The sequence below is a fragment of the Ranitomeya imitator genome, chromosome 4 (genome assembly GCF_032444005.1).
Source record: "Ranitomeya imitator isolate aRanImi1 chromosome 4, aRanImi1.pri, whole genome shotgun sequence".
NCBI lineage: Eukaryota > Metazoa > Chordata > Amphibia > Anura > Dendrobatidae > Ranitomeya > Ranitomeya imitator.
The window spans coordinates 514,436,911-514,461,151 of NC_091285.1; the positions used below are offsets into that span (position 1 = coordinate 514,436,911).

General features: G+C 44.5%; 1 protein-coding gene across 2 annotated transcripts in view; it reads right to left on the reverse strand.

Annotated features, from left to right (window-relative positions):
- LOC138676620 (lamin-B3-like) overlaps positions 1-24,241 on the reverse strand; it is a 98,461-nt gene that overhangs the window by 37,785 nt on the left and 36,435 nt on the right. For both annotated transcript variants that reach the window (XM_069766099.1, XM_069766100.1), the window contains exons 5-6: positions 15,814-15,939; positions 13,640-13,860 (exon numbers count right to left, since the gene is read on the reverse strand). In XM_069766099.1, coding sequence (XP_069622200.1) covers positions 13,640-13,860; positions 15,814-15,939 — 347 coding nt within the window. The remainder of the gene's footprint in view (positions 1-13,639; positions 13,861-15,813; positions 15,940-24,241) is intronic.

Here is a 24,241-nt window from a genome sequence, read left to right on the forward strand (position 1 = left end):
TTATCTTCTACCTTCTGGTCTACCCAATTAGTTTGGTACAATCTTGATACAGCTACAGACACTAGATCAAGTGACATATTGGTGATTTGCTGATCAGTCAATTATACAAAGTGGAAAGTCTTAAAATGATCCCACAATATGATCACCACACTAATATCGATTGTATACCCAATATATAAATTGGGCTAACACACTTCTGCATTTCATGGTTCCCGACTCTTGCTACACACAGGTGTCCTTGACAAAGACCGTTCTTGGTTGGAACGTTGGATCATATCTGGTTTAACTCCTTGCCACATCAAAATGAATAAGACTGCACTAAGACAAAGTCTCAATTTCTTTTTTGTGGTGCTGAGGTTTCTACATCGATTAGTCTGGATCACAAGTCCCTTAATTGAGCACATTATATTTAACCCCTTCACGACATGCGCTGTACATGTACTGCGCATGTTGTGTCTCCCCCTTTGCTGTGGGCTCCGGTGCTGAGCCCGCATCTTTCCTGACACATGTCAGCTGTTTTGAAACAGCCGCGGGTGGAATCTTGATCCACTCACGGCTGTTAAACCTGTTCAATGACGCAGTCAATCTCTCACAGCGACATTTAACTTGCTCTTACCGAAAGCGCGCCAGAAATCCCGCCCATCGGTAACACAGTCACGTGATCGCAGGTCACCGATGGGTTGGCATGACAACCAGAGGTCTCCAGCAGATCTCTATGGTTGTCATAGCCAGATTGCTATGAGCGCTGCCCAGTGCTCATAGCAAGTGAGTATTTCTGCTATATACAGGCAATCTGATCATCGCCTGTATGTAGCAGAGCCTATCGGACAACTACAGCTTCTAGTCACATATTTGGTATCACCGCATTCAGAATTGCCCGATCAAGCTATAAAAATTATTAAATTTGATCGGTAAACTGTGTGGCAAAAAAAAGTCAAAACCCCAGAATTGCTTTTTATGGTCACCGCAACATTCCAATAAAATACAATAATGGGAGATCAAAAGCTAGTATACACACCAAAATAGTATCATTAAAAACGCCAGCTCAGTGCGCAAAAAAATAAGCCCTCACCCAACCAAAGTTCACGCAAAAATGGAGATGCTACGGGTGTCAGAAAATAACCCAATTTTTTATTCTTATTTTTTTTTAAAACTTTAGGTTCTTTTATTTAAGTGGTGAAAAAAATCTAGACATGGTTGGTGTCTATGAACTCGTAATGACCTGAAGAATCATAATGGCAAAACAGTTTTAGCATTTGGTGAACATAGTTAAAAAAAAAAAAAAAGTTGTGGAATTGCACTTTTTTGCAATTTCACAGCAAAAAAAATTAAAATAAAAAAAATACGCAATTTTTTTTCCCGTTTTTGAGTACACGATATGGTTAAAACAATGGTGTGTACAACTTGTCCCGCAAAAAACAAGTCTTCACGTGGCCATATTGATGGAAAAATTAAGTTATTGCTCTAGGAAAAAGGGGAGCGAAAAACAAACGCAAAAACGAAAAAAGGCTCCATCATGAAGAGGTTAACACCCTCATGACCCAGCCTATTTTGACCTTAAAGACCTTGCCGTTTTTTGCAATTCTGACCAGTGTCCTTTTATGAGGTAATAACTCAGGAACGCTTCAACGGGTCGGATCCTAGCGGTTCTGAGATTGTTTTTTCGTGACATATTGGGCTTCATGTTAGTGGTAAATTTAGGTCAATAAATTCTGCGTTTATTTGTGCTAAAAACGGAAATTTGGCGAAAATTTCGCAATTTTCACATTTTGAATTTTTATTCTGTTAAACCAGAGAGATATGTGACACAAAATAGTTAATAAATCACATTTCCCACATGTATACTTTACGTCAGCACAATTTTGGAAACAACATTTTTTTTTTTTGCTAGGAAGTTATAAGGGTTAAAATTTGACCAGCGATTTCTCATTTTTACAACGAAATTTACAAAACCATTTTTTTTTAGGGACCACCTCACATTTGAAGTCAGTTTGAGGGGTCTATATGGCGAAAATACCCAAAAGTGACACCATTCTAAAAAATGCACCCCTCAAGGTACTCAAAAACACATTCAAGAAGTTTATTAACCCTTCAGGTACTTCACAGCAGCAGAAGCAACATGGAAGGAAAAAATGAACATTTCACTTTTTAGTCATAAAAATTATATTTTAGCAACAATCTTTTTATTTTCCCAATGGTAAAAGGAGAAACTGAACCACGAAAGTTGTTGTCCAATTTGTCCTGAGTACGCCGATACCTCATATGTGGGGGTAAACCACTGTTTGGGCGCACGGCAGGGCTTGGAAGGGAAGCAGCGCCATTTGACTTTTTGAATGAAAAATTGGCTCCAATCTTTAGCGGACACCATGTCACGTTTGGAGAGCCCCCGTGTGCCTAAAAATTGGAGCTACCCCACAAGTGACCCCATTTTGGAAACTAGACGCCCCAAGGAACTTATCCAGATGCATAGTGAGCACTTTGAACCCCCAGGTGCTTCACAAATTGATCCGTAAAAATGAAAAAGTCCTTTTTTTTGTCACAAAAAATTTTTTCGCCTCAATTTTTTCATTTTCACATGGGCAATAGGATAAAATGGATCCTAAGATTTGTTGGGCAATTTCTCCCGAGTACGCCGATATCTCATAAGTGGGGGTAAACCACTGTTTGGGCACACGGCAGGACTCGGAAGGGAAAGCGCGCCATTTGACTTTTTGAATGGAAAATTAGGTCCAATTGTTAGCGGACACCATGTCGCGTTTAGAGAGCCCCTGTGTGCCTAAACATTGGAGCTCCCCCACAAGTGACCCCTTTTTTTAAACTAGACCCCCCAAGGAACTTATCTAGATGCATAGTGAGCACTTTGAACCCCCAGGTGCTTCACAGAAGTTTATAACGCACAGCCATGAAAATAAAAAATAAAAAAATCATTTTTGAGGAAGGAAAAATTAGCCTGGAATTTCCTATTTTGCCAAGGGAAATAGGAGAAATTGGACCCCAAATGTTGTTGTCCAGTTTGTCCTGAGTACGCTGATACCCCATATGTGGGTTTAAACCACTGTTTGGGCGCACAGCAGGGCTCGGAAGGGAAGGCACGCCATTTGGCTTTTTAAATGGAAAATTAGCTCCAATCATTAGACACCATGTCACGTTTGGAGAGCCCCTGTGTGCATAAACATTGGATCCCCCATAAATGACCCCATTTTGAAAACTAGACCCCCAAAGGAACTAATCTAGATGTGTGGTGAGGACTTTGAACCCCCAAGTGCTTCACAGAAGGTTATAACGCAGAGCCATGAAAATAAAAAAAAAATATTTTCTCAAAAATGATCTTTTAGCCTGCAATTTTTTATTTTCCCAAAGGTATCAGGAGAAATTTGACCCCAAAAGTTGTTGTCCAGTTTCTCCTGCGTACGCTGATACCCCATATGTGGGGGTAAACCACTGTTTGGGCACATGCCGGGGCTCGGAAGTGAAGTAGTGACGTTTTGAAATGCAGACTTTGATGGAATGCTCTGCGGGCGTCACGTTGTGTTTGCAGAGCCCCTGATGTGCCTAAACCGTAGAAACCCCCCACAAGTGACCCCATTTTAGAAACTAGACCCCCCAAGGAACTTATCTAGATATGTGGTGAGCACTTTGAACCCCCAAGTGCTTCACAGACGTTTACAACGCAGAACCGTGAAAATAAAAAATCATTTTTCTTTCCTCAAAAATGATGTTTTAGCAAGCAATTTTTTTATTTTCACAAGGGTATCAGGAGAAATTGGACCCCAGTAATTGTTGCGCAGTTTGTCCTGAGTACACTGGTACCCCATATGTGGGGGTAAACCACTGTTTGGGCGCACGTCGGGGCTCGGAAGTGAGGGAGCACCATTTGACTTTTTGAATACAAGATTGGCTGGAATCAATGGTGGCGCCATGTTGCGTTTGGAGACCCCTGATGTGCCTAAACAGTGGTAACCCCTCAATTCTACCTCCAACACTAACCCCCCCACACCCCTAACCCTAATCCCAACTGTAGCCATAACCCTAATCACAACCCTAATTCCAACCCTAACCCTATGTGCCCACGTTGCGGATTCGTGTGAGATTTTTCAGCATCATTTTTGAAAAATCCGCGGGTAAAAGGCACTGCGTTTTACCTGCAGATTTACCGCGGATTTCCAGCGTTTTTTGTGCGGATTTCACCTGTGGATTCCTATTGAGGAACAGGTGTAAAACGCTGCGGAATCCGCACAAAGAATTGACATGCTGCGGAAAATACAACGCAGTGTTTCCGCACGGTATTTTCCGCACCATGGGCACAGCGGATTTAGTTTTCCATAGGTTTACATGGTACTGTAAACCTGATGGAACACTGCTGCGAATCCGCAGCGGCCAATCCGCTGCGGATCCGCAGCCAAATCCGCACCGTGTGCACATGGCCTAATTCTAAAGGTATGTGCGCACACTGCGGAAAACGCTGCGGATCCGCAGCAGTTTCCCATGAGTTTACAGTTCAATGTAAACCTATGGGAAACAAAAATCGCTGTACACATGCTGCAGAAAAACTGCACGGAAACGCAGCGGTTTACATTCTGCAGCATGTCACTTCTTTCTGCGGATTCCGCAGCGGTTTTACAACTGCTCCAATGGAAAATCGCAGTTGTAAAACCGCAGCGAAATGCGCAGAAAAACCGCGGTAAATCCGCGATAAATCCGCAGCGGTTTAGCACTGCGGATTTATCAAATCCGCAGCGGAAAAATCCGGAGGAACAGAATACGTGTGCACATACCGAAACCCTAACCCTAGCCCTAACCGTAACCCTATTCTAACCTTAGTGGGAAAAAAAATTCTTTATTTTTTTATTGTCCCTATCTATGGGGGTGACAAGGGGGGGGGGGGGTCATTTATTATTTTTTTTACTTTGATCACTGTGATATAATATCTCAGTGATTAAAATGCACTTTGAAACGAATCTGCCGGCCGGCAGATTCGGCGGGCGCATTGCGTATGCGCCCGCCATTTTGGAAGATGACGGCGCCCAGGGAGAAAACGGACGGACCCCGGCAGGATCGGTAAGTATGATGGGGTGGAGGGGAGCACGGGGGGGGGGGGGGGATCGGAGCATGGGGGCGGAGGATCGGAGCGTGGGGGGGAGGATCGGAGCACGGGGGGGGGAGGAACGGAGCACGGGAGTGGTGGATCGGAGCACGGGGGGGTGGATCGGAGTGCACGGGGGGGTGGATCGGAGCACGGGGGGGCGGACAAGAGCACGGGGGGAGCGGAGCACAGGACGGAGCGGTGCATAGCACTGATCGGAGGGCTGGGGGGGGCGATCGGTGGGGTGGGGGCACATTAGTGTTTCCAGCCATGGCCGATGATATTGCAGCATCGGCCATGGCTGGATTGTAATATTTCACCAGTTATAATAGGTGAAATATTACAAATCGCTCTGATTGGCTGTTGAAAGTGAAACTGCCAATCAGAGCGATCGTAGCCACGGGGGGGTGAAGCCACCTTCCCTGGGCTAAACTACCACTCCCCCTGTCCCTGCAGATCGGGTGAAATGGGAGTTAACCCTTTCACCGGATCTGCAGGGACGCGATCTTTCCATGACGCCACATAGGCGTCATGGGTCGGATTGGCACCGACTTTCATGACGCCTACGTGGCGTCATGGGTCGGGAAGGGGTTAAAGAGCACAGTGCTGCTGGTCCTCCTAATTCATCCTAGATATTGGAGCCATTTGAAAGGGAATCTGTCAGTAGGTTTTTACCATTTCATCTGAAATCAGCATAACATAAGAGCAGAGAGCTGTTCCCCACACGATCGCCAAGCCCCGGTGGTCATTGCTCGGACTGCACCTCCCCGGCTGTTTAACCTCCTAAATGCCACGATCAATAGCGATTGCAGCATTTAGGAGGCTGGGAGAGGGAGGGTGATCCCCCTCCTGCTGGATCTGCACTTTGTGACACCATCGCAGGCTTCCGATCGTTGACATGGCAACACAAGGTCACATGCTGACCTCTAGGTCTGCCAGCTACGGCGTGCCTGTTAAACCATGCTAGGAGCATGGTCCAAAAGGCTTGCATCAGTGTTTCAACAACAGGTATAGTGTATTGCAAAGCATTATACCAGCGATCAGAGTAATAAAAGTAAAGTTCTGTAGGAGGGACTTAAGAAAAATAAAAAAAGTTTAATTAAAAAAAAAAAAAAAAAAAGTATAAAAAAAGAAAAAAATAAGATATCAAGAAATGTAAATATTTCTGTAAAAGCAAAAACAAACAAAGTACACATATTTGGTAACAAGTATGAACGTCCCGATCTATAAAAAACAGTCACACTATTTAACTATTCAGTGAAAAAAAAAAAAAATATATATATATATATATAAAATGTCTCCACTCGGGTGTGTCACCTATTAACAGAAATCTAGGTGGTGTCCAAGTTACTGGTAGCACAAAGGCTCTAGAAAAGCAACATGGCTCCCATCAAAAGAAACCCGACAAAACCTGCACTCCTGAATCCTAAAGCCCCCCTCCCTTTTGAGCCCCACAATGTGCCTAAACTGCAGTTAGCATCCACATGTTTGACTGCTGGGCACAATGTATGGGTACTACAATGGCAGATTTTCAATTTTCACTCTAACTTCCACTGTGTGTTTGTTTCTGGAAAACGCCCATAGCATAAAAAGTCACTCCCCCCCCCCACAAAAGATGAATTCCCAAAGGGGGTTTCCACCATTTAGGCACATCAAAGGCGGTGTAAAGTGGAATGTGCAAACTATTCTTTAAAAATCTGTGCTACAAAAGTCAAATGGCATCCGCCCATCCCAAGCCCTGTCCTGTGGCCAAACAGTACTGTACAGCCTTCTATGGGGTGTTGTCACACTCTGGAGAAATTGTGTAACAAAATTATGGGTGGGCTCTTTTTGTACCCATTTCCCCTTGTGAAAATAAAAAAAATATGAAGCCAAAACAGTATTTTAGCGATAATAGTATAAAATTCCGTGACACACCTGTGGTGTCGATATCCTCACTGCATCACTACATGGATTCAATGAAGGGTGCAGTTTGTAAAATGGGGTCACTGATAGAGGGTTCTGGCATCTCGGAGGCTCTGCCAATGTGACAGGACGCCTGCAAAATCTGCATTTCAATAAGGCGCTCCTTCCCTTCGGAGCTTTGCACTGTGCCTGAAAAGCACCAAATATAGGATATTGGCGAACGCAGGAGAAATTGTGAAACAAATTATGTGGTCCCATTTCCGCAGTCCTTTTCAAAATTAAAATCTTGGGGCCAAAACAACATTTTAGTGGACAAAAAATATTCTTCATCTCTGCAAGCTCTGTGAATCATCTGTGGGTTTTAAAATGCTCACTATACACCTAGAAGAATTCCTCAAGAGGTTTACTTTCCAAAATGTGGCCACATGTGGGTGGGTTCTGCCGCTTTGGTACCAGAGCAGCTCTTTAACCCCTTAGTGACAGAGCCAATTTGGTACTTAATGACCAGGCCAATTTTTGCAATTCTGACCACTGTCACTTTATGAGGTTATAACTCTGGAACGCTTCAACGGATCCCACTGATTCTGAGACTGTTTTTTCGTGACATATTGTACTTCATGTTAGTGGTAACATTTCTTTGATATTACTTGCGATTATTTATGAAAAAAACGGAAATATGGCGAAAATTTTTAAAATTTTGCAATTTTCAAACTTTGTATTTTTATGCCCTTAAATCAGAGAGATACCGTATTTTTCGGACTAAAAGACGCACTTTTTCCCCCCCAAAAAAGGGGGGAAAATGGGGGGTGCGTCTAATAGTCGCAATGCAGGCTTACCTAGGTGGCAGAGGTCCGGTGGCAGAGGTGCGGTTGCGGGGGTGTGGCGGCAGAGGAGGCGCAGTAAGCGGGGTCCCTTTCCCCGGTATGGTGATGCAGCAGGCCCGGTATGCAGCAGAGCCGGGTGAATCCTCTTGTTATCGGTGGTGGCGGCCATTTTCCGGAGGCCGCGCGTGCGCAGATGGAGCGCTCTGCTTCCCGGGGCTTCAGGAAAATGGCCGCCGCGATCTCCATCTGCGCACGCGCGGCCTCCCGCGGCCATTTTCCTGAAGCCCCGGGAGCAGAGCGCTTCATCTGCACACGCGCGGCCTCAGGAAGATGGCCGCGCCCACCGATAACAAGAGGATTCACCCGGCTCTGCTGCATACCGGGCCTGCTGCATCACCATACCGGGGAAAGGGACCCCGCTTCCTGCGCCTCCTCTGCTGCCACACCCCCGCCACCGGACCTCTGCCACCGCACCTCTGCCACCTAGGTAAGCCTGCATGGTACGCCAGGGACCCCTCTCACGCCATACCTCTCACTGCACCTCCTGATCCCAGCACCTCCTGATCCCAGCACCTCCTGATCCCAGCACCTTCTCATCCCAGCACCTTCTCATCCCAGCACCTTCTCATCCCAGCACCTTCTCATCCCAGCACCTTCTCATCCCAGCACCTTCTCATCCCAGCACCTCCTGATCCCAGCACCTCCTCATCCCAGCACCTCCTCATCCCAGCACCTTCTCATCCCAGCACCTCCTGATCCCAGCACCTTCTCATCCCAGCACCTTCTCATCCCAGCACCTTCTCATCCCAGCACCTTCTCATCCCAGCACCTTCTCATCCCAGCACCTTCTCATCCCAGCACCTTCTCATCCCAGCACCTTCTCATCCCAGCACCTTCTTATCCCAGCACCTCCTCATCCCAGCATCACCCCACCTTGCCTCCTGTGACCCTGCTCTGCCACCGCCATAAGATACTGTAAATTCGGACAATAAGACGGACCCCCATGTTATAAAAAATCTTTTTTTCTGCAATTTTCACCCCAAATTTGGGGTGCGTCTTATGGTCCGGTGCGTCTTATAGTCCGAAAAATACGGTATGTCACGAAAAATAGTTAATAAATAACATTTCCCACATGTCTACTTTACATCAGCACAATTTTGGAAACATAATTTTTTTTTTGTTAGGGAGTTATAAGGGTTAAAAGTTGACCAGCAATTTCTCATTTTTACAACACCATTTTTTTTTAGGGACCACATCACATTTGAAGTCATTTTGAGGGGTCTATATGATAGAAAATAATGAAGTGTGACACCATTCTAAAAACTACACCCCTCAAGGTTCTCAAAACCACATTCAAGAAGTTTATTAACCCTTTATAAGCTTCACAGGAACTGAAACAATGTGGAAGGAAAAAATGAACATTTAACTTTTTTTTGCAAACATCTTAATTCAGAACCATTTTTTTTATTTTCACAAGTGTAAAAACAGAAATGTAACCATAAATTTTGTTATGCAATTTCTCCTGAATACGCCAATACCCCATATGTGGGGGTAAACCACTTTTTGGGCGCACCGCAGAACTTAGAAGTGAAGGAGCGCCGTTTGACTTTTTCAATGCAGAATTGGCTGGAATTGAGATCGGACGCCATGTCACGTTTAGAGAGCTCCTGATGTGCCTAAACAGTGGAAACCCCCCACAAGTGACACCATTTTGGAAACTAGACCCCTTAAGGAACTTATCTAGATGTGTGGTGAGCACTTTGAACCCCCATGTGCTTCACAGAAGTTTATAATGTAGAGCCGTGAAAATAAAAAAAATCGCTTTTGTTTACACAAAAATGATCTTTTTGCCCACAAATTTTTATTTTCACAAGGGTAACAGGAGAAATTAGACCACTAAAGTTGTTGTGCAATTTCTCCTGAGTACGTCGATACCCAATATGTGGGGGTAAACCACTGTTTGGGTGCACCGCAGAGCTTGGAAGAGAAAGAGTGCCGTTTTACTTTTTCAATGTAGAATTGGCTGGAATTGAGATCGGACGCCATGTCGCGTTTGGAGAGCCCCTGATGTGCCTAAACAGTAGAAATCCCCCACAAGTGACCCCATTTTGGAAACCAGACCCCCCATGGAACTTATCTAGATGTGTGGTGAGAACCTTGAATGCCCAAGTGCTTCACAGAAGTTTATAATGCAGAGCCGTGAAAATAAAAAATATTTTTTTTTTTCCACAAAAGAGATTTTTTAGCCCCCAAGTTTTTATTTTCACAAGGGTAACAAGAGAAATTGGACCCCAAAAGTTGTTGTCCAATTTGTCCTGAGTATGCTGGTACCCCATATGTGGGGGTAAACCACTGTTTGGGCGCACGGCAGAGCTCGGAAGGAAGGAGCGCCTTTTTGGAATGCAGACTTTGATAGAATGGTCTGTGGGCATTATGTTGCGATTGCAGAGCCCCTGATGTACCTAAACTGTAGTAACCCCCCACAAGTGACCCCATTTTGGAAACTAGACCCCCAAGGAACTTATCTAGATGTGTGGTGAGAACCTTGAATGCCCAAGTGCTTCACAGAAGTTTATAATGCAGAGTCGTGAAAATAAAAAAGATTTTTTTTTTCACAAAAAAGATATTGTAGCCCCCAAGTTTTTATTTTCACAAGGGTAACAAGAGAAATTGGACCCCAGAAGTTGTTGTCCAATTTATCCCGAGTACGCTGATGCCCCATATGTGGGGGTAACCCACTGTTTGGGCGCACGGCAGAGCTCAGAAGGGAGGGAGCACCATTTGAATTTTTGAGCGCAAAATTGGCTGTCGTGTTTGGAGACCCCCTGATGTACCTAAACAGTGGAAACCCCCCAATTCTAGCTCCAACCCTAACCCCAACACACCCCTAACCCCAACCTGATCCATAATCCTAATCACTAACCCTAACCATAATCACAACCCTTACCCCAAAACAACCCTAATGTCAACCCTAACCATAACCCTAATCAAAACCCTAAATCCAACACACCCCTAATCCTAATCTCAACCCTAACCTCAAACCTAACCCTAATCCCAATACACCCCTAATCACAACCCTAACCTTAACCCTAATCCCAAACCTAACCCTAATCCCAAGCGTAACCCTAATGCCAACCCTAACCCTAATGCCAACCCTAATCCAAACCCTAACCCTAATCCCAGCTCTAACCCTAACTTTAGCCCCAACCCTAGCCCTAACTTTAGCCCCAACCCTAACCCTAAGGCTACTTTCACACTTGCGTCGTTTGGCATTCCGTCGCAATCTGTCGTTTTGGACAAGAAACGGATCCTGCAAATGTGCCCGCAGGATGCGTTTTTTGCCCATAGACTTGTATTGCCGACGGATCGTGACGGATGGCCACACGTCGCGTTCGTCGTGCACTGGATCAGTTGTGTTTTGGCGGACCGTCGGCACAAAAAAAACGTTCAATGAAACGTTTTTTTGTACGTCGCATCCGCCATTTCTGACCGCGCATGCGTGGCCGTAACTCCGCCCCCTCCTCCCCAGGACATAGATTGGGCAGCGGATGCGTTGAAAAACTACAGCTGCTGCCCACGTTGTGCACAATTTTCACAACGTGCGTCGGTATGTCGGGCCGACGCATTGCGACGGCCCCGTACCGACGTAAGTGTGAAAGAAGCCTAACCCTAAATTTAGCCCCAACCCTAACCCTAAATTTAGCCCCAACCCTAACCCTAAATTTAGTCCCAACCCTAACCCTAAATTTAGCCCCAACCCTAGCCCTAACCCTAGCCCTAACCCTACCCCTAATTTTAGCCCCAACTGCTGTTCTCCTGCCGGCCGGGCAGATGGAGACAGATGGCGGGCGCACTGCGCATGCGCCCGCCATTTTCTTCTGCCGGCGGCCAGGAGGAGCAGCAAGAGGATCCAGGGACACAGGTGAGTATTGTAGGGTCCCCGAATCCCCCTATTTCTCTGTCCTCTGATGTGCGATCACATCAGAGGACAGAGAATTACACTTTACTTTTTTTTTTTTTTTTTTGCGGTCGCCGGTAAACAGTTAATTATCGGCGATCGCAAAACAGGGGTCGGTAAAACCGACCCCGATCATGCTCTTTGGGGTCTCGGCTACCCCCGGCAGCCGAGACCCCAAAGATTCTCCCGGTGCCGGCCGGCATTTTGAAGATGGCGGCGCCCACCGGGAGACACGAGGAGCATCGGGGGAGATAGGCGAGTATTGGGGGGCAAACCTGGGACCCCTTTTCTCTGTCCTCCGATGTGCGATCACATCGGAGGACAGAGAAATTAAAAAGAGATTGCGTTTTTTTTTTGTTTGTTTTTTTGCGCGATCGCCGGTAAACGGTTAATTACCGGCGATCGCAAATGCGGGGTGGGTTAAAAAACCCCCGAATCATGTTCTCTGGGGTCTCGGCTACCCCCGGCAGCCGAGACCCCGGAGAAAATCGGCCTCTGGGGGGCGCTATTCACTTTTTCCACAGCGCCGTTAATTAACGGCGCTGTGGTTTAAGTACCCTTAGCGGCCGCTGTTAAAAGGCGTATCGGCGGTCGCTAAGGGGTTAAAATGTGACATGGCGCCTGCTGTCTATCCCTGCCAAATCTGCGCTTGACAAGTCAACTAGGGCTCCTTCCCTACCAAGCCCCGCCATGTGCACACACAGTTGGTTTCCCCCACATATTGGTGTACTCACATTGCACAACAATGTATATGGATCATTTTATCCTGCTACCCTTGTGAAAATGTAAAATTCGGGGCTAAAGCTACAATTGCATGGGAAAAAATAAAATTTAAATTTTTTCATTCCACATTTCTTTAATTCCTGTGAAGCACCTGAAAGGTTAATAAACTTCTTGACTGTGGTTTTGAGGGGTGCAGATTTTAAAATTATGTCACTTTTGGGTTTTTTCTGTAAGATAAGCCGGGTACGTAAAATGTGAATTTGTAAATTGTTAGAAAAATGAGAAGTTACTGATCAACTTTTAACACTTCAAACTTCCTAACAAAAATGATGTCTCAAAATGGATGGTGATGCAAAGTAGACATGTGGGAATGTTATTTATTAACTATTTTGGGTAAAATAACTCTCTGGTTTAAAAGGTCAGAGAAATCTAAAGTTTGAAAAGTAAAGGGGTTGTCAACTACTTGGACAATCCCTTCTTAAATTCTCCAAAGTTTAAATTAAAAAGAAAAAAAAAAAAGAAAAAAAACAATCTTCCACTCCCATCCTGCGCCGACTATTCCAGTGATATCAGTGACAGGGCTCCCGCTCCCATGTATCGTTGTTATGCCACATGACCACTGCAGCCAATCAGTGGAGCCAATAGGTTGCACATTTTCCTTGGACTTATGTCCTAGGGAAGTGAGTGATGAAGCTCAGCGGCCACTAATAAGCTGCATCATTCATGTAGTAAAACAAATATAAAAAACTGACTGCCGCTTTTGAACAAAGTGCAGCTTAAATTTGTACGTAGTAAAACAAACGTCATGTGAGAGCAGGAAGACCCAGCGCAGACATTGTTGGAGTGAGAGGCGACTAGAAGGTTTTTTATTTTAGATGGGGGACTACAGCATTTAAGAAGGTATAAACTGTAGTAAAGGGAATGTAAAACTAACCAAAAACATAAGCGTGCAATGAGGCACTAAATCAACCGACTGATCGACTGTGAACCCTAAAAACTGCTTGGAAAAACCCCCCCAAAAAAACAGTTTTTCAGCGTTCAGCATTTAAGAAGGTGTCCATGTAGAGGATGACTACCTAAAGTGTGGATACATCGGTCAACGAAGGTGACAATTCTAGCACCCAAGTGACTAAATCACAGACATACCGCTGCTCTTCTCCTTCCAGCATTTTTCTGTAGGCGTTAATCTCCATGTCCAGCGCTAGTTTGACATCCAATAACTGCTCGTACTCCTCCAGCTGGACCTGCAGCTGATGCCTCATATCGGCCACTTCTCGGTCCTTCTCCGACATCAGTCTCCGGTGCATATCCTGGGAGCGGTCCAGCATCTCCTGCAACTCCCGCACCTTGTTCTCTAGAGCACAGTTCTGCCACAGAGCAAAGTATACATTAATATATCACATACAACATATTCCCTCTTCATTCACCAACATTTTTCAGGAGCTAAAGACTTTAACCCCTTCACAACCTTGGGATTTTTTTGTTTGTTTGTTTTAAGTTCGTTTTTTGCTCCCCTTCTTCTCAGAGGCATAACTTTTTTATTTTGCAGTCAATATAACCGTATGAGGGCTTGTTTTTGCGGGACGAATTGTACATTTGAAAAACACCAGTAATTTTAACATATAGTGTACTGGAAAACAGGAAATTAAATTTAAGTCGTGTGAAATTGATGGGGAAAAAAAGTGCTATTTCACAGTTTTTTTTTTGTTTGTTTTTTTAACAGATCACTATAAGCACGCAGATACCAAACATGTATGGATTCATTATTTCAATGGTGAACACAAGTTAAAAAGTTTGTGAAAAAAAAAGATGTTCTTTGCCAAGACCAGTAGCGTCTATTTTTTGGGGATCTCATGCTGGGTGAGGGCTTATTTCTTGTGGACGTTTTTATTGATACCAAGTTGTGGTAGATACGATGTTTTGATCGCCAGTTATTGCATTTTATTTCAATATTGCGGTGACCCAAAAAAACAGATCAGGCGTTTTTTTTTACCAGTTTACTGATTGAATTAGTTTATATTTAGATAGATTGGACATTTCTGAACGCAGTGATACCAAATGTGTATTTTTATGGTTTTATTTTGAATGGGGGGAAAAAAAAAAAAAAAAAAAAAAAAAAAAGAGGGGGGTTGATTTGAACTTCTATATTTTAAAGAAATATATATTTTTTTAACCTTTTATTTGATTTAATAGTCTCTTTAGGAGACTTGAAGCTGCGATCATCTGATCGCTTGTGCTACACACAGCAGGGCTTCAACCCTGTTATGCGTGGCAGAAATTATCGTCTCTATGAATGCCGGCCACAGACCGGCCTCCATAGAAGATCTGCAATGACAGGCACCAGGGTCTTCTGCAGACTCCTGGCTGTCATGCCTTCCCATCACCCTCGATGGGAGGAGTTTGCGACGTGCTTCCGATAAGTGAGAGTTAAATGTTACTGTCAGCGATTGACACCGGCATTTAACATGTTAACAGCCATGGGTGGATCGCGATTCCACCAGCAGCTGTTAGGGGCACATGATAGCTAATAAGATGAAAGCTCAGCACAGGAGCCCACACCAAAGGAAGGGAAGCAACCTATGAAGTACCTATAAGGGGTTAAAGTGGATCTGTAGTCAGGTTTTTGTTCTGTAATCAGAGCAATATGATGCAGAGACCGAAAGCCTAACTCCAGCAATGTGTCACTTACTGGGCTGTGTTGCGGTTTCAACAAAACCAGCGTTTTATCAGCAGGTGATCATCTCTACAGGACTATAGCTTCCTAGGCAAGGAGAACACAGTGCCTTTGTGAAGCTGGCTGGTTTGCAGGATCCGACCAGTTTCAGTACACCAAGCCCCCCCCCCCCCCCTTCCGTGCGCCTTTGATGCTGGAGAGGCAAAGCTGTCTGTGCTACCTACAGGGATAAGCACACAGCTCGGACCAGCCACTTAACTACACTGCTGGCCTGAACGGTCAATCATCAGGAATGCATCAGCCCCCAGCAAGCCTTAAGATACAAGAAAATATCCCTTTAAAGGGAACCTGTCCCATTCAACACAAGTCTGTTCTGCTGTAGGAGGTTATATGCTGTACACCTTGTAAATTTCATTTTAAAAAAAACCGCTGCTCATTCTGATCTTAGATGTCAGGAGGTAGTCCTAAGCAGTGACTGACTGGCATCTGTGTGTACAATTATACACAAGGATTATTGGCCAACTCATTCATTATAAAGCATGCAGCTAGAAAAAAAAAGTAGAAGCTAAATAGTACTCGTACTCATAAAGGATATTATGCTACATTAAATGTTAAACCCAACAAAACTTCAAGAATGAGGCGCTACCTGCTTTTGACATTGGCTCAGCTGTGACGACATTGTATCTATTCGGAGTTTTGTAGACATGATCTCCTCTCTTGTTGCATTTGCATAATCACTGTTCTTTGCAGCCGCAAGTTGCGCATTCTCCAGCTGAAAAATATTCAGACGTAATCATATTACCAGGCAGTTATATGGAAAATGGATGACAAACAAGGAGGTGAAAAGAGTAATGCTGTAATATGTTGTATTTGGGATTGATCAGTGGGTAGTGTTTGCAGATCCCTCATATAATATAAAAATATAATATATATTATATAGCGTTATTACAAACAGAGTGATCTATTTCTAGTGTTCATTTCTGTTAATGTTGATGATTATGGCTTACAGCCAATGAAAACCCAAAAGTCATTATCTCAGTAAATTAGAATACTTTATAACACCAGCTTGAAAAATGATTTTAAAATCCGAAATGTTGGCCTACTGAAATGTATGATCAGTAAATGCACTCAATACTTGGTCTGGGCTCCTTTTGTATCAATTACTGCATCAATGCGGCGTGGTATGGAGGCGATCAGCCTGTGGCACTGCTGATCACTCTATATAATACGAGTTATTACAAACAGTCTCACATTTTATATTTAAGAACTGGAATAAATTAACTTGATATTCTAATATTGTGAGAAGCACTTGGTCAAAATTACCCTATAGAGGTCAATGAACGCTTAAATAATAGCATCTGTTATATCGTGGTTCAGTGTTCACTGGGTTGGACAAGAAGTTTGTGTTTTGGATAATTTCCAACTAATTTTCCATATTGGAAAAACATATCCAATAAGGAGACCATACAGACAGATATTGCATGTTAGCCCATGCGCCAAGACTTCCCAAGTTCCACACTGAAAAAAATATTCATGGATGACAATTACATTTTCTAGATGCAATACAGACATTTTTTCTTATGTTAGCGTGAAATCAATCTTTTTATGATTGACAAAGAACACTCAGATCAAACATACCAACAGACGTATAATAATAATAATAATAATAATAATAATAATAATAATAATAATAATAATAAGGATGTGACAGCCACATGCGGCTACTGCCTTCAGGTGCACAATTCATTCAGCTAATAGAGATACACCGAACGACTGACTAGCCAAAATGCAGAGTAACCAGCAGATCGAGGGGCAAACAAAAATAAGTACAAGTTTATAGTTTACATATAATACATGAGCAATGACTTAGGCTATGTGCACACGATGCGCATTTTGCTGCGGGTCCCCAGCTGCAGATCCGCAGCAGTTTCCCATGAGTTTACAGTACAATGTAAACCTATGGGAAACCGAAAATGCAGTGCCCATGCTGCGGAAAAAAACGCGCTTAAACACAGCAGTTTATAATCCGCAGCATGTCAATTCTTTGTGCGGATTCCGCAGCGCTTTTACACCTGCTCCATAATAGAAAACCGCAGGTGTAAAACCGCAGTGGAATCCGCACAAAAACTGCGGTAAATTCGCAATAAATCTGCAGGAAAAATGCAGTGTTTTTGCCCTGCAGATTTATCAAATCCGCAGCCCTCACAAATACGTGTGCACATAGCCTAAGACTAGGTTCTCCTTTCATTTTAGTGTGAGCGCTAACGGACAGCGTTGCACGGCGAAATTAACGCCGTGCAACGCATCCGTTAGCGCTCCCATTGCCAGGATGTTAAAGCGCATTGCTAGCGCGTGCCATTTTCGGCACGCGCTAGCGATGTGCCGTTCTTTTGTGGCGCGCCTCGGACGCTGCTTGCAGCGTCCGTGGCGCGCCAGAGGTCCGTTCACCGCTCTCGCAGATCGGGGATCTGCGCTAGCGGGTACATTTAACGCTACCCCTAAAAAGACATTGCGTTAGCGCAATCCGCTAGCACTTAGCGCTAAACGGATTACACTAACGCAATCTGAACCTAGCCTAAGAGGGTCTTGTGTGAAGTCAGTAGGTAGTGGTCTTTTACCCATCATGCCATTTTAAGGTTCTGTTCACATGTCCAGCTGTCATACATTTTTTGTATGGGAACCAGCGTTGTAAGGCTGTGTGCACACGTTGCGTTTTTTTCGCTATAAAAACGCATACATTATGCATCCCATCATTTAGAATGCATTCCGCAATTTTTGTGCACATGATGCGATTTTTTCCGCGAAAAAACGCAGCGTGTTCATTAACCCCTCTGTGACCTTAGACGTACTATCCCGTCGAGGTGCCCTGGGCTTATCTGACCCTGGACGGGATAGTACGTCATAGCCGATCGGCCGCGCTCACGAGGGGAGCGCGGCCGATCGCGGCCGGGTGTCAGCTGCTTATCGCAGCTGACATCCGGCACTATGTGCCAGGAGCGGTCACGGACCGCCCCCGGCACATTAACCCCTGGCACACCGCGATCAAACATGATCGCGATGTGCCGGCGGTGCAGGGAAGCATCGCGCAGGGAAGGGGCTCCCTGCGGGCTTCCGAGACCCCCGGAGCAACGCGATGTGATCGCGTTGCTGCGAGGGTCTCACCTCCCTCCCTGCTTCCTCCAGCCCCAGATCCAAGATGGCCACGGATCCGGGTCCTGCAGGGAGGGAGGTGACTTCACAGAGCCTGCTCAGAGCAGGCACTGTGAAGGCTGCAGCGCTGCATGTCAGATCAGTGACCTGACAGAGTGCTGTGCAAACTGTCAGATCACCGATCTGTGATGTCCCCCCCTGGGACAAAGTAAAAAAGTTAAAAAAAAAAATTTTCAAATGTGTAAAAAAAAATAAAAAAAAAATATTCCAAAATAATGAAAAAAAAAAAAATATTATTCCCATAAATACATTTCTTTATCTAAATAAAAAAAAAAAAACAATAAAAGTACACATATTTAGTATCGTCACGTCCGTAACGGCCCGACCTATAAAACTGGCCCACTAGTTAACCCCTTCAGTAAACACCGTAAGAAAAAAAAAAAAAAAAACGAGGCAAAAAACAACGCTTTATTATCATACCGCCGAACAAAAAGTGGAATAACACGCGATCAAAAGGACAGATATAAATAACCATGGTACCGCTGAAAGCGTCATATTGTCCCGCAAAAAACGAGCCGCCACACAGCATCATCAGCAAAAAAATAAAAAAGTTATAGTCCTGAGAATAAAGCGATGCAAAAATAATTATTTTTTCTGTAAAATAGTTTTTATCGTATAAAAGCGCCAAACCATAAAAAAAATGATATAAATGAGGTATCGCTGTAATCGTACTGACCCGAAGAATAAAACTGATTTATCAATTTTACCAAACGCGGAACGGTATAAACGCCTCCCCCAATAGAAATTCATGAATAGCTGGTTTTTGGTCATTCTTCCTCACAAAAATCGGAATAAAAAGCGATCAAAAAATGTCACGTGCCCGAAAATGTTTTCAGTAAAAACGTCAACTCGTCCCGCAAAAAACAAGACCTCACATGACTCTGTGGACCAAAATATGGAAAAATTATAGCTCTCAAAATGTGGTATTGCAAAAAATATTTTTTGCAATAAAAAGGGTCTTTCAGTGTGTGACGGCTGCCAATCATAAAAATCCGCTAAAAAACTCGCTATAAAAGTAAATCAAACCCCCCTTCATCACCCCCTTAGTTAGGGAAAAATAAAAAAAAAATGTATTTATTTCCATTTTCCCATTAGGGCTAGGGTTAGGGCTAGGGTTAGGGCTAGGATTAGGGCTAGGGCTAGGGTTAGGGCTAGGGTTAGGGCTAGGGTTAGGGCTAGGGTTAGGGCTAGGGTTAGGGCTAGGGTTAGGGCTAGGGTTAGGGCTAGGGTTAGGGCTAGGGTTAGGGCTAGGGCTAGGGCTAGGATTAGGGCTAGGATTAGGGTTAGGGCTAGGGTTAGGGTTGGGGCTACAGTTAGGGTTGGGGCTAAAGTTAGGGTTTAGATTTCATTTACAGTTGGGAATAGGGTTGGGATTAGGGTTAGGGGTGTGTCAGGGTTAGAGGTGTGGTTAGGGTTATGGTTGGAATTAGGGTTAGGGGTGTGTTTAGATTAGGGTTTCAGTTATAATTGGGGGGTTTCCATTGTTTCGGCACATCAGGGGCTCTCCAAACACGACATGGCGTCCGATCTCAATTCCAGCCAATTCTGCGTTGAAAAAGTAAAACAGTGCTCCTTCCCTTCCGAGCTCTCCCGTGTGCCCAAACAGGGGTTTACCCTCACATATGGGGTATCAGCGTACTCAGGACAAATTGGACAACAACTTTTGTGGACCAATTTCTCCTGTTACCCTTGGGAAAATACAAAACTGGGGGCTAAAAATAATTTTTGAGGGAAAACAAAAAGATTTTTTATTTTCACGGCTCTGTGTTATAAACTCTAGTGAAACACTTGGGGGTTCAAAGTTCTCACAACACATCTAGATAAGTTCATTGAGGGGTCTAGTTTCCAATATGGGGTCACTTGTGGGGGGTTTCTACTGTTTAGGTACATTAGGGGCTCTGCAAACGCAATGTGACGCCTGCAGACCAATCCATCTAAGTCTGCATTCCAAATGATGCTCCTTCCCTTCCGAGCCCTCCCATGCGCCCAAACGGTGGTTCCCCCCCACATATCAGGTATCAGCGTACTCAGGACAAATTGGACAACAACATTTAGGGTCCAATTTCTCCTGCTAACCTTGGAAAAATACAAAACTGGGGGCTAAAATATAATTTTTGTGGGAAAAAAATTTTGTTTTATTTTTATGGCTCTGCATTATAAACTTCTGTGAAGCCCTTGGTGGGTCAAAGTGCTCACTACACATCCAGATAAGTTCCTTAGGGGGTCTACTTTCCAAAATGGTGTCACTTGTGGGGGGTTTCAATGTTTAGGCACATCAGTGGCTCTCCAAACGCAACATGGCGTCCCATCTCAATTCCTGTCAATTTTGCATTGAAAAGTCAAACGGCGCTCCTTCCCTTCCGAGCTCTCCCATGCGCCCAAACAGTGGTTTACTGCCACATATGGGGTATCAGCGTACTCAGGACAAATTGGACAACAACTTTTGGGGTCCATTTTCTCCTGTTACCCTTGGTAAAATAAAACAAATTGGAGCTGAAGTAAATTTTTTGTGTATTTATTATGTTTTGTGTTTTTATTTAAACATTCCAAAAATTCTCATTAAACACCTGAAGGGTTAATAAACTTCTTGAATGTGGTTTTGAGCACCTTGAGGGGTGCAGTTTTTAGAATGGTGTCACACTTGGGCATTTTCTATCATATAGACCCCTCAAAATGACTTCAAATGAGACGTGGTCCCTAAAAAAAAATGGTGTTGTAAAAATGAGAAATTGCTGGTCAACTTTTAACCCTTATAACTCCCTAACAAAAAAAAAAATTTGGTTCCAAAATTGTGCTGATGTAAAGGAGACATGTGGGAAATGTTACTTATTAAGTATTTTGTGTGACATATCTCTGTGATTTAATTGCATAAAAATTCAAAGTTTGAAAATTGCGACATTTTCAAAATTTTCGCCAAATTTCCGTTTTTTTCACAAATAAACGCAGGTACTATCAAAGAAATTTTACCACTATCATGAAGTACAATATGTCACGAGAAAACAATGTCAGAATCACCAGGATCCGTTGAAGCGTTTCGGAGTTATAACCTCATAAAGGGACAGTGGTCAGAATTGTAAAAATTGGCCTGGTCATTGACGTGCAAACCACCCTTGGGGGTAAAGGGGTTAATTTTGCTGATTTTTTGCGTTTTTCCCGCTATTTAATGCATTGGGAAGCTCCGTAAAAAAAATAATAAAAAAAAAGCGCCAAAAACGTGTCAAACGTGCAAAAACGCACAAAAAACGCATGCGGATCTCTTGCAGAAAATGCCCGGTTTTGCTCAGGAAATTTCTGCAAGAAATCCTGAACGTGTGCACATAGCCTAAAAGCTGGATATAGTTGCCATCAGTTTTTTGGGGTTTTTTTTGTCCGGACAAAAAAAACAAGAAGTTCTACATCGCTGGATCAGGAAAAAGAATTAAAGGGAACCTGTCACCCCGTTTTTTGAGATTGAGATATAAATACTGTTAAATAGGGCCTGCGCTATGCGTTACTATAGTGTATGTAGTGTACCCCGATTCCCCACCTATGCTGAGAAATACATTACCAAAGTTGCCGTTTTCGCCTGTCAATCAGGCTGGTCAGGTCAGGTGGGCGTGGTGACATCGCTCTTTTCTTTTCTTCCCCAGCTTTCCGTTGGTGGCGTAGTGGTGTGCGCATGTCGCAGTGACGAATCCACTGCGCGCACGTGAAGCAGGGCGCGATCTGCGCTATTACCCCCTGTCATCGGTGGGGCGGCCATCTTCCTGGGGCCGCGCGTGCGCAGATGGAGTGCTCTGCTGCACGGGGCTTCAGGAAAATGGTCGCGGGATGCCACGCGTGCGCAGAAGAGATCGCGGCAGCCATTTTCCCAAAGCCGAGTTTGCATCTTGGCTTTGGGAAAATGGCCGCCGCGATCTCTTCTGCGCACGCGCGGCATCCCGCGGCCATTTTCCTGAAGCCCCGTGCAGCAGAGCACTCCATCTGCGCACGCGCGGCCCCAGGAAGATGGCCGCCCCCACCGATGACAGGGGGTAATAGCGCAGATCGCGCCCTGCTTCTTCACGTGCGCGCAGTGGATTCGTCACTGCGACATGCGCACACCACTACGCCACCAACGGAAAGCTGGGGATGAAAAGAGTGATGTCACCACCCCCACCTGACCTGACCAGCCTGATTGACAGGCGAAAACGGCGACTTTGGTAATGTATTTCTCAGCATAGGTGGGGAATCAGGGTACACTACATACACTATAGTAACGCACAGCGCAGGCCCTATTTAACAGTATTTATATCTCAATCTCAAAAAACGGGGTGACAGGTTCCCTTTAAAATATATTTTATATTATTATTATTGACTTTATGATCCCAAAGCAAATCTAAAAGACAGATATTACTACCGGACATGTGAACAGAGCCTGCGTTTCCCATAAATTGTAAGCAAGTTCACACGGCTGGATTTCTTTACATGTTGAACGAGCCATACACATTTGTATTAAAACGTACAGAAACACGCTAGTTTTGGGGAGATCAGACGATCATAACATGTGTATGGGGGGGGGGGGGAAGGGGGGGAAGTCTCCCAACAGAGAGGCTTGACAGGAGGTTTATTTCCTGTCACTGACAATGAATCAAGACAAGTGGTTGTCGGTCCGCTCATGGCTCACAGTCTAGCCTCGCTCTACTTACTTTATAATGCTAGCGTCCTATAGATTTGTACCTGGTCTGGATCTTGGCTGGTCACTATCTGTCCTTGGACTTCACTCTCTACCAACCTGTTTTTTAATTCCATTTCTTCTCTTTGCTGCTGCTCTACTACCTCTTTAGCTGTAATTCTTTTATAATACATCTGCAGACATAAATGTTTTACATTTTTCACAGTGACTAACTGAACAAATATCTCCTTGCTACTGTACAACTTCTTTACAAGTAAAGTGTATTTAAAATCAGTTTATTAATGGCTCCTAACACTGACCAGTTCCCTTATTATAATTCTTTTTCTGAATGCCTGTTGGATTATTCTCATTAATATATTCCAATGGTTACCATGCGATGTAACAGATTTGCTACAGAGGCCCATAAACAGGGATTTTTGTGTACTCACCGTAAAATCCTTTTCTCCAAGCCAATCATTGGGGGGACAGGACCATGGGGTGTTATGCTGCTACCACTAGGAGGACACTAAGTAATACAGAAAGAATAGCTTGTCCACTGCAGTATACACCCTCCTGCTGGCTCCAAGTGAACCAGTTCGGTAACAAAGCAGTAGGTGCTTAACATTTAACCAGGATGGACCATGTCAAAACCAAACCAACACAGAAACCCAAAGCCGTAAGGCTAACAGGGTGGGTGCTGTGTTCCCCAATGATTGGCTCGGAGAAAAGGATTTTACGGTGAGTACACAAAAATTCCTGTTTCTCCTATGCCTCATTGGGGGACACAGGACCATGGGACGTCCTAAAGCAGTCCCTAGGTGGGGAAAAATCAACCGTAATTGCTCCTTGTACCCAGAGGTTACAGATGCGGCACTGCCGCCTGCAAAATTTGTCTGCCGACGGTCGCATCTGCCGAGGCCCAAGAATGAATATGGTAATGTTTTGTATACGTATGCAGACTGACCCAGGTCACAGCTCTGCAAATTTGTGCTGCCGAAGCTTGGTGCCGGATGGCCCAAGACGCACCCACTGACCGAGTGGAATGAGCCTTAATCCCTGCTGGGACAGGATGACCTCTGACTCGGTAGGACTTCCGAATAGCAGAACAAATCCATTTGGCTATTGTCGCCTTGGAAGCGGGTAACCCCTTCCTTGACCCTTCTGGGAGCACAATCAGGGCATCTGACCTGCGGAAAGACACCGTCCGCAAGACGCATCTCTTCAGAGCTCT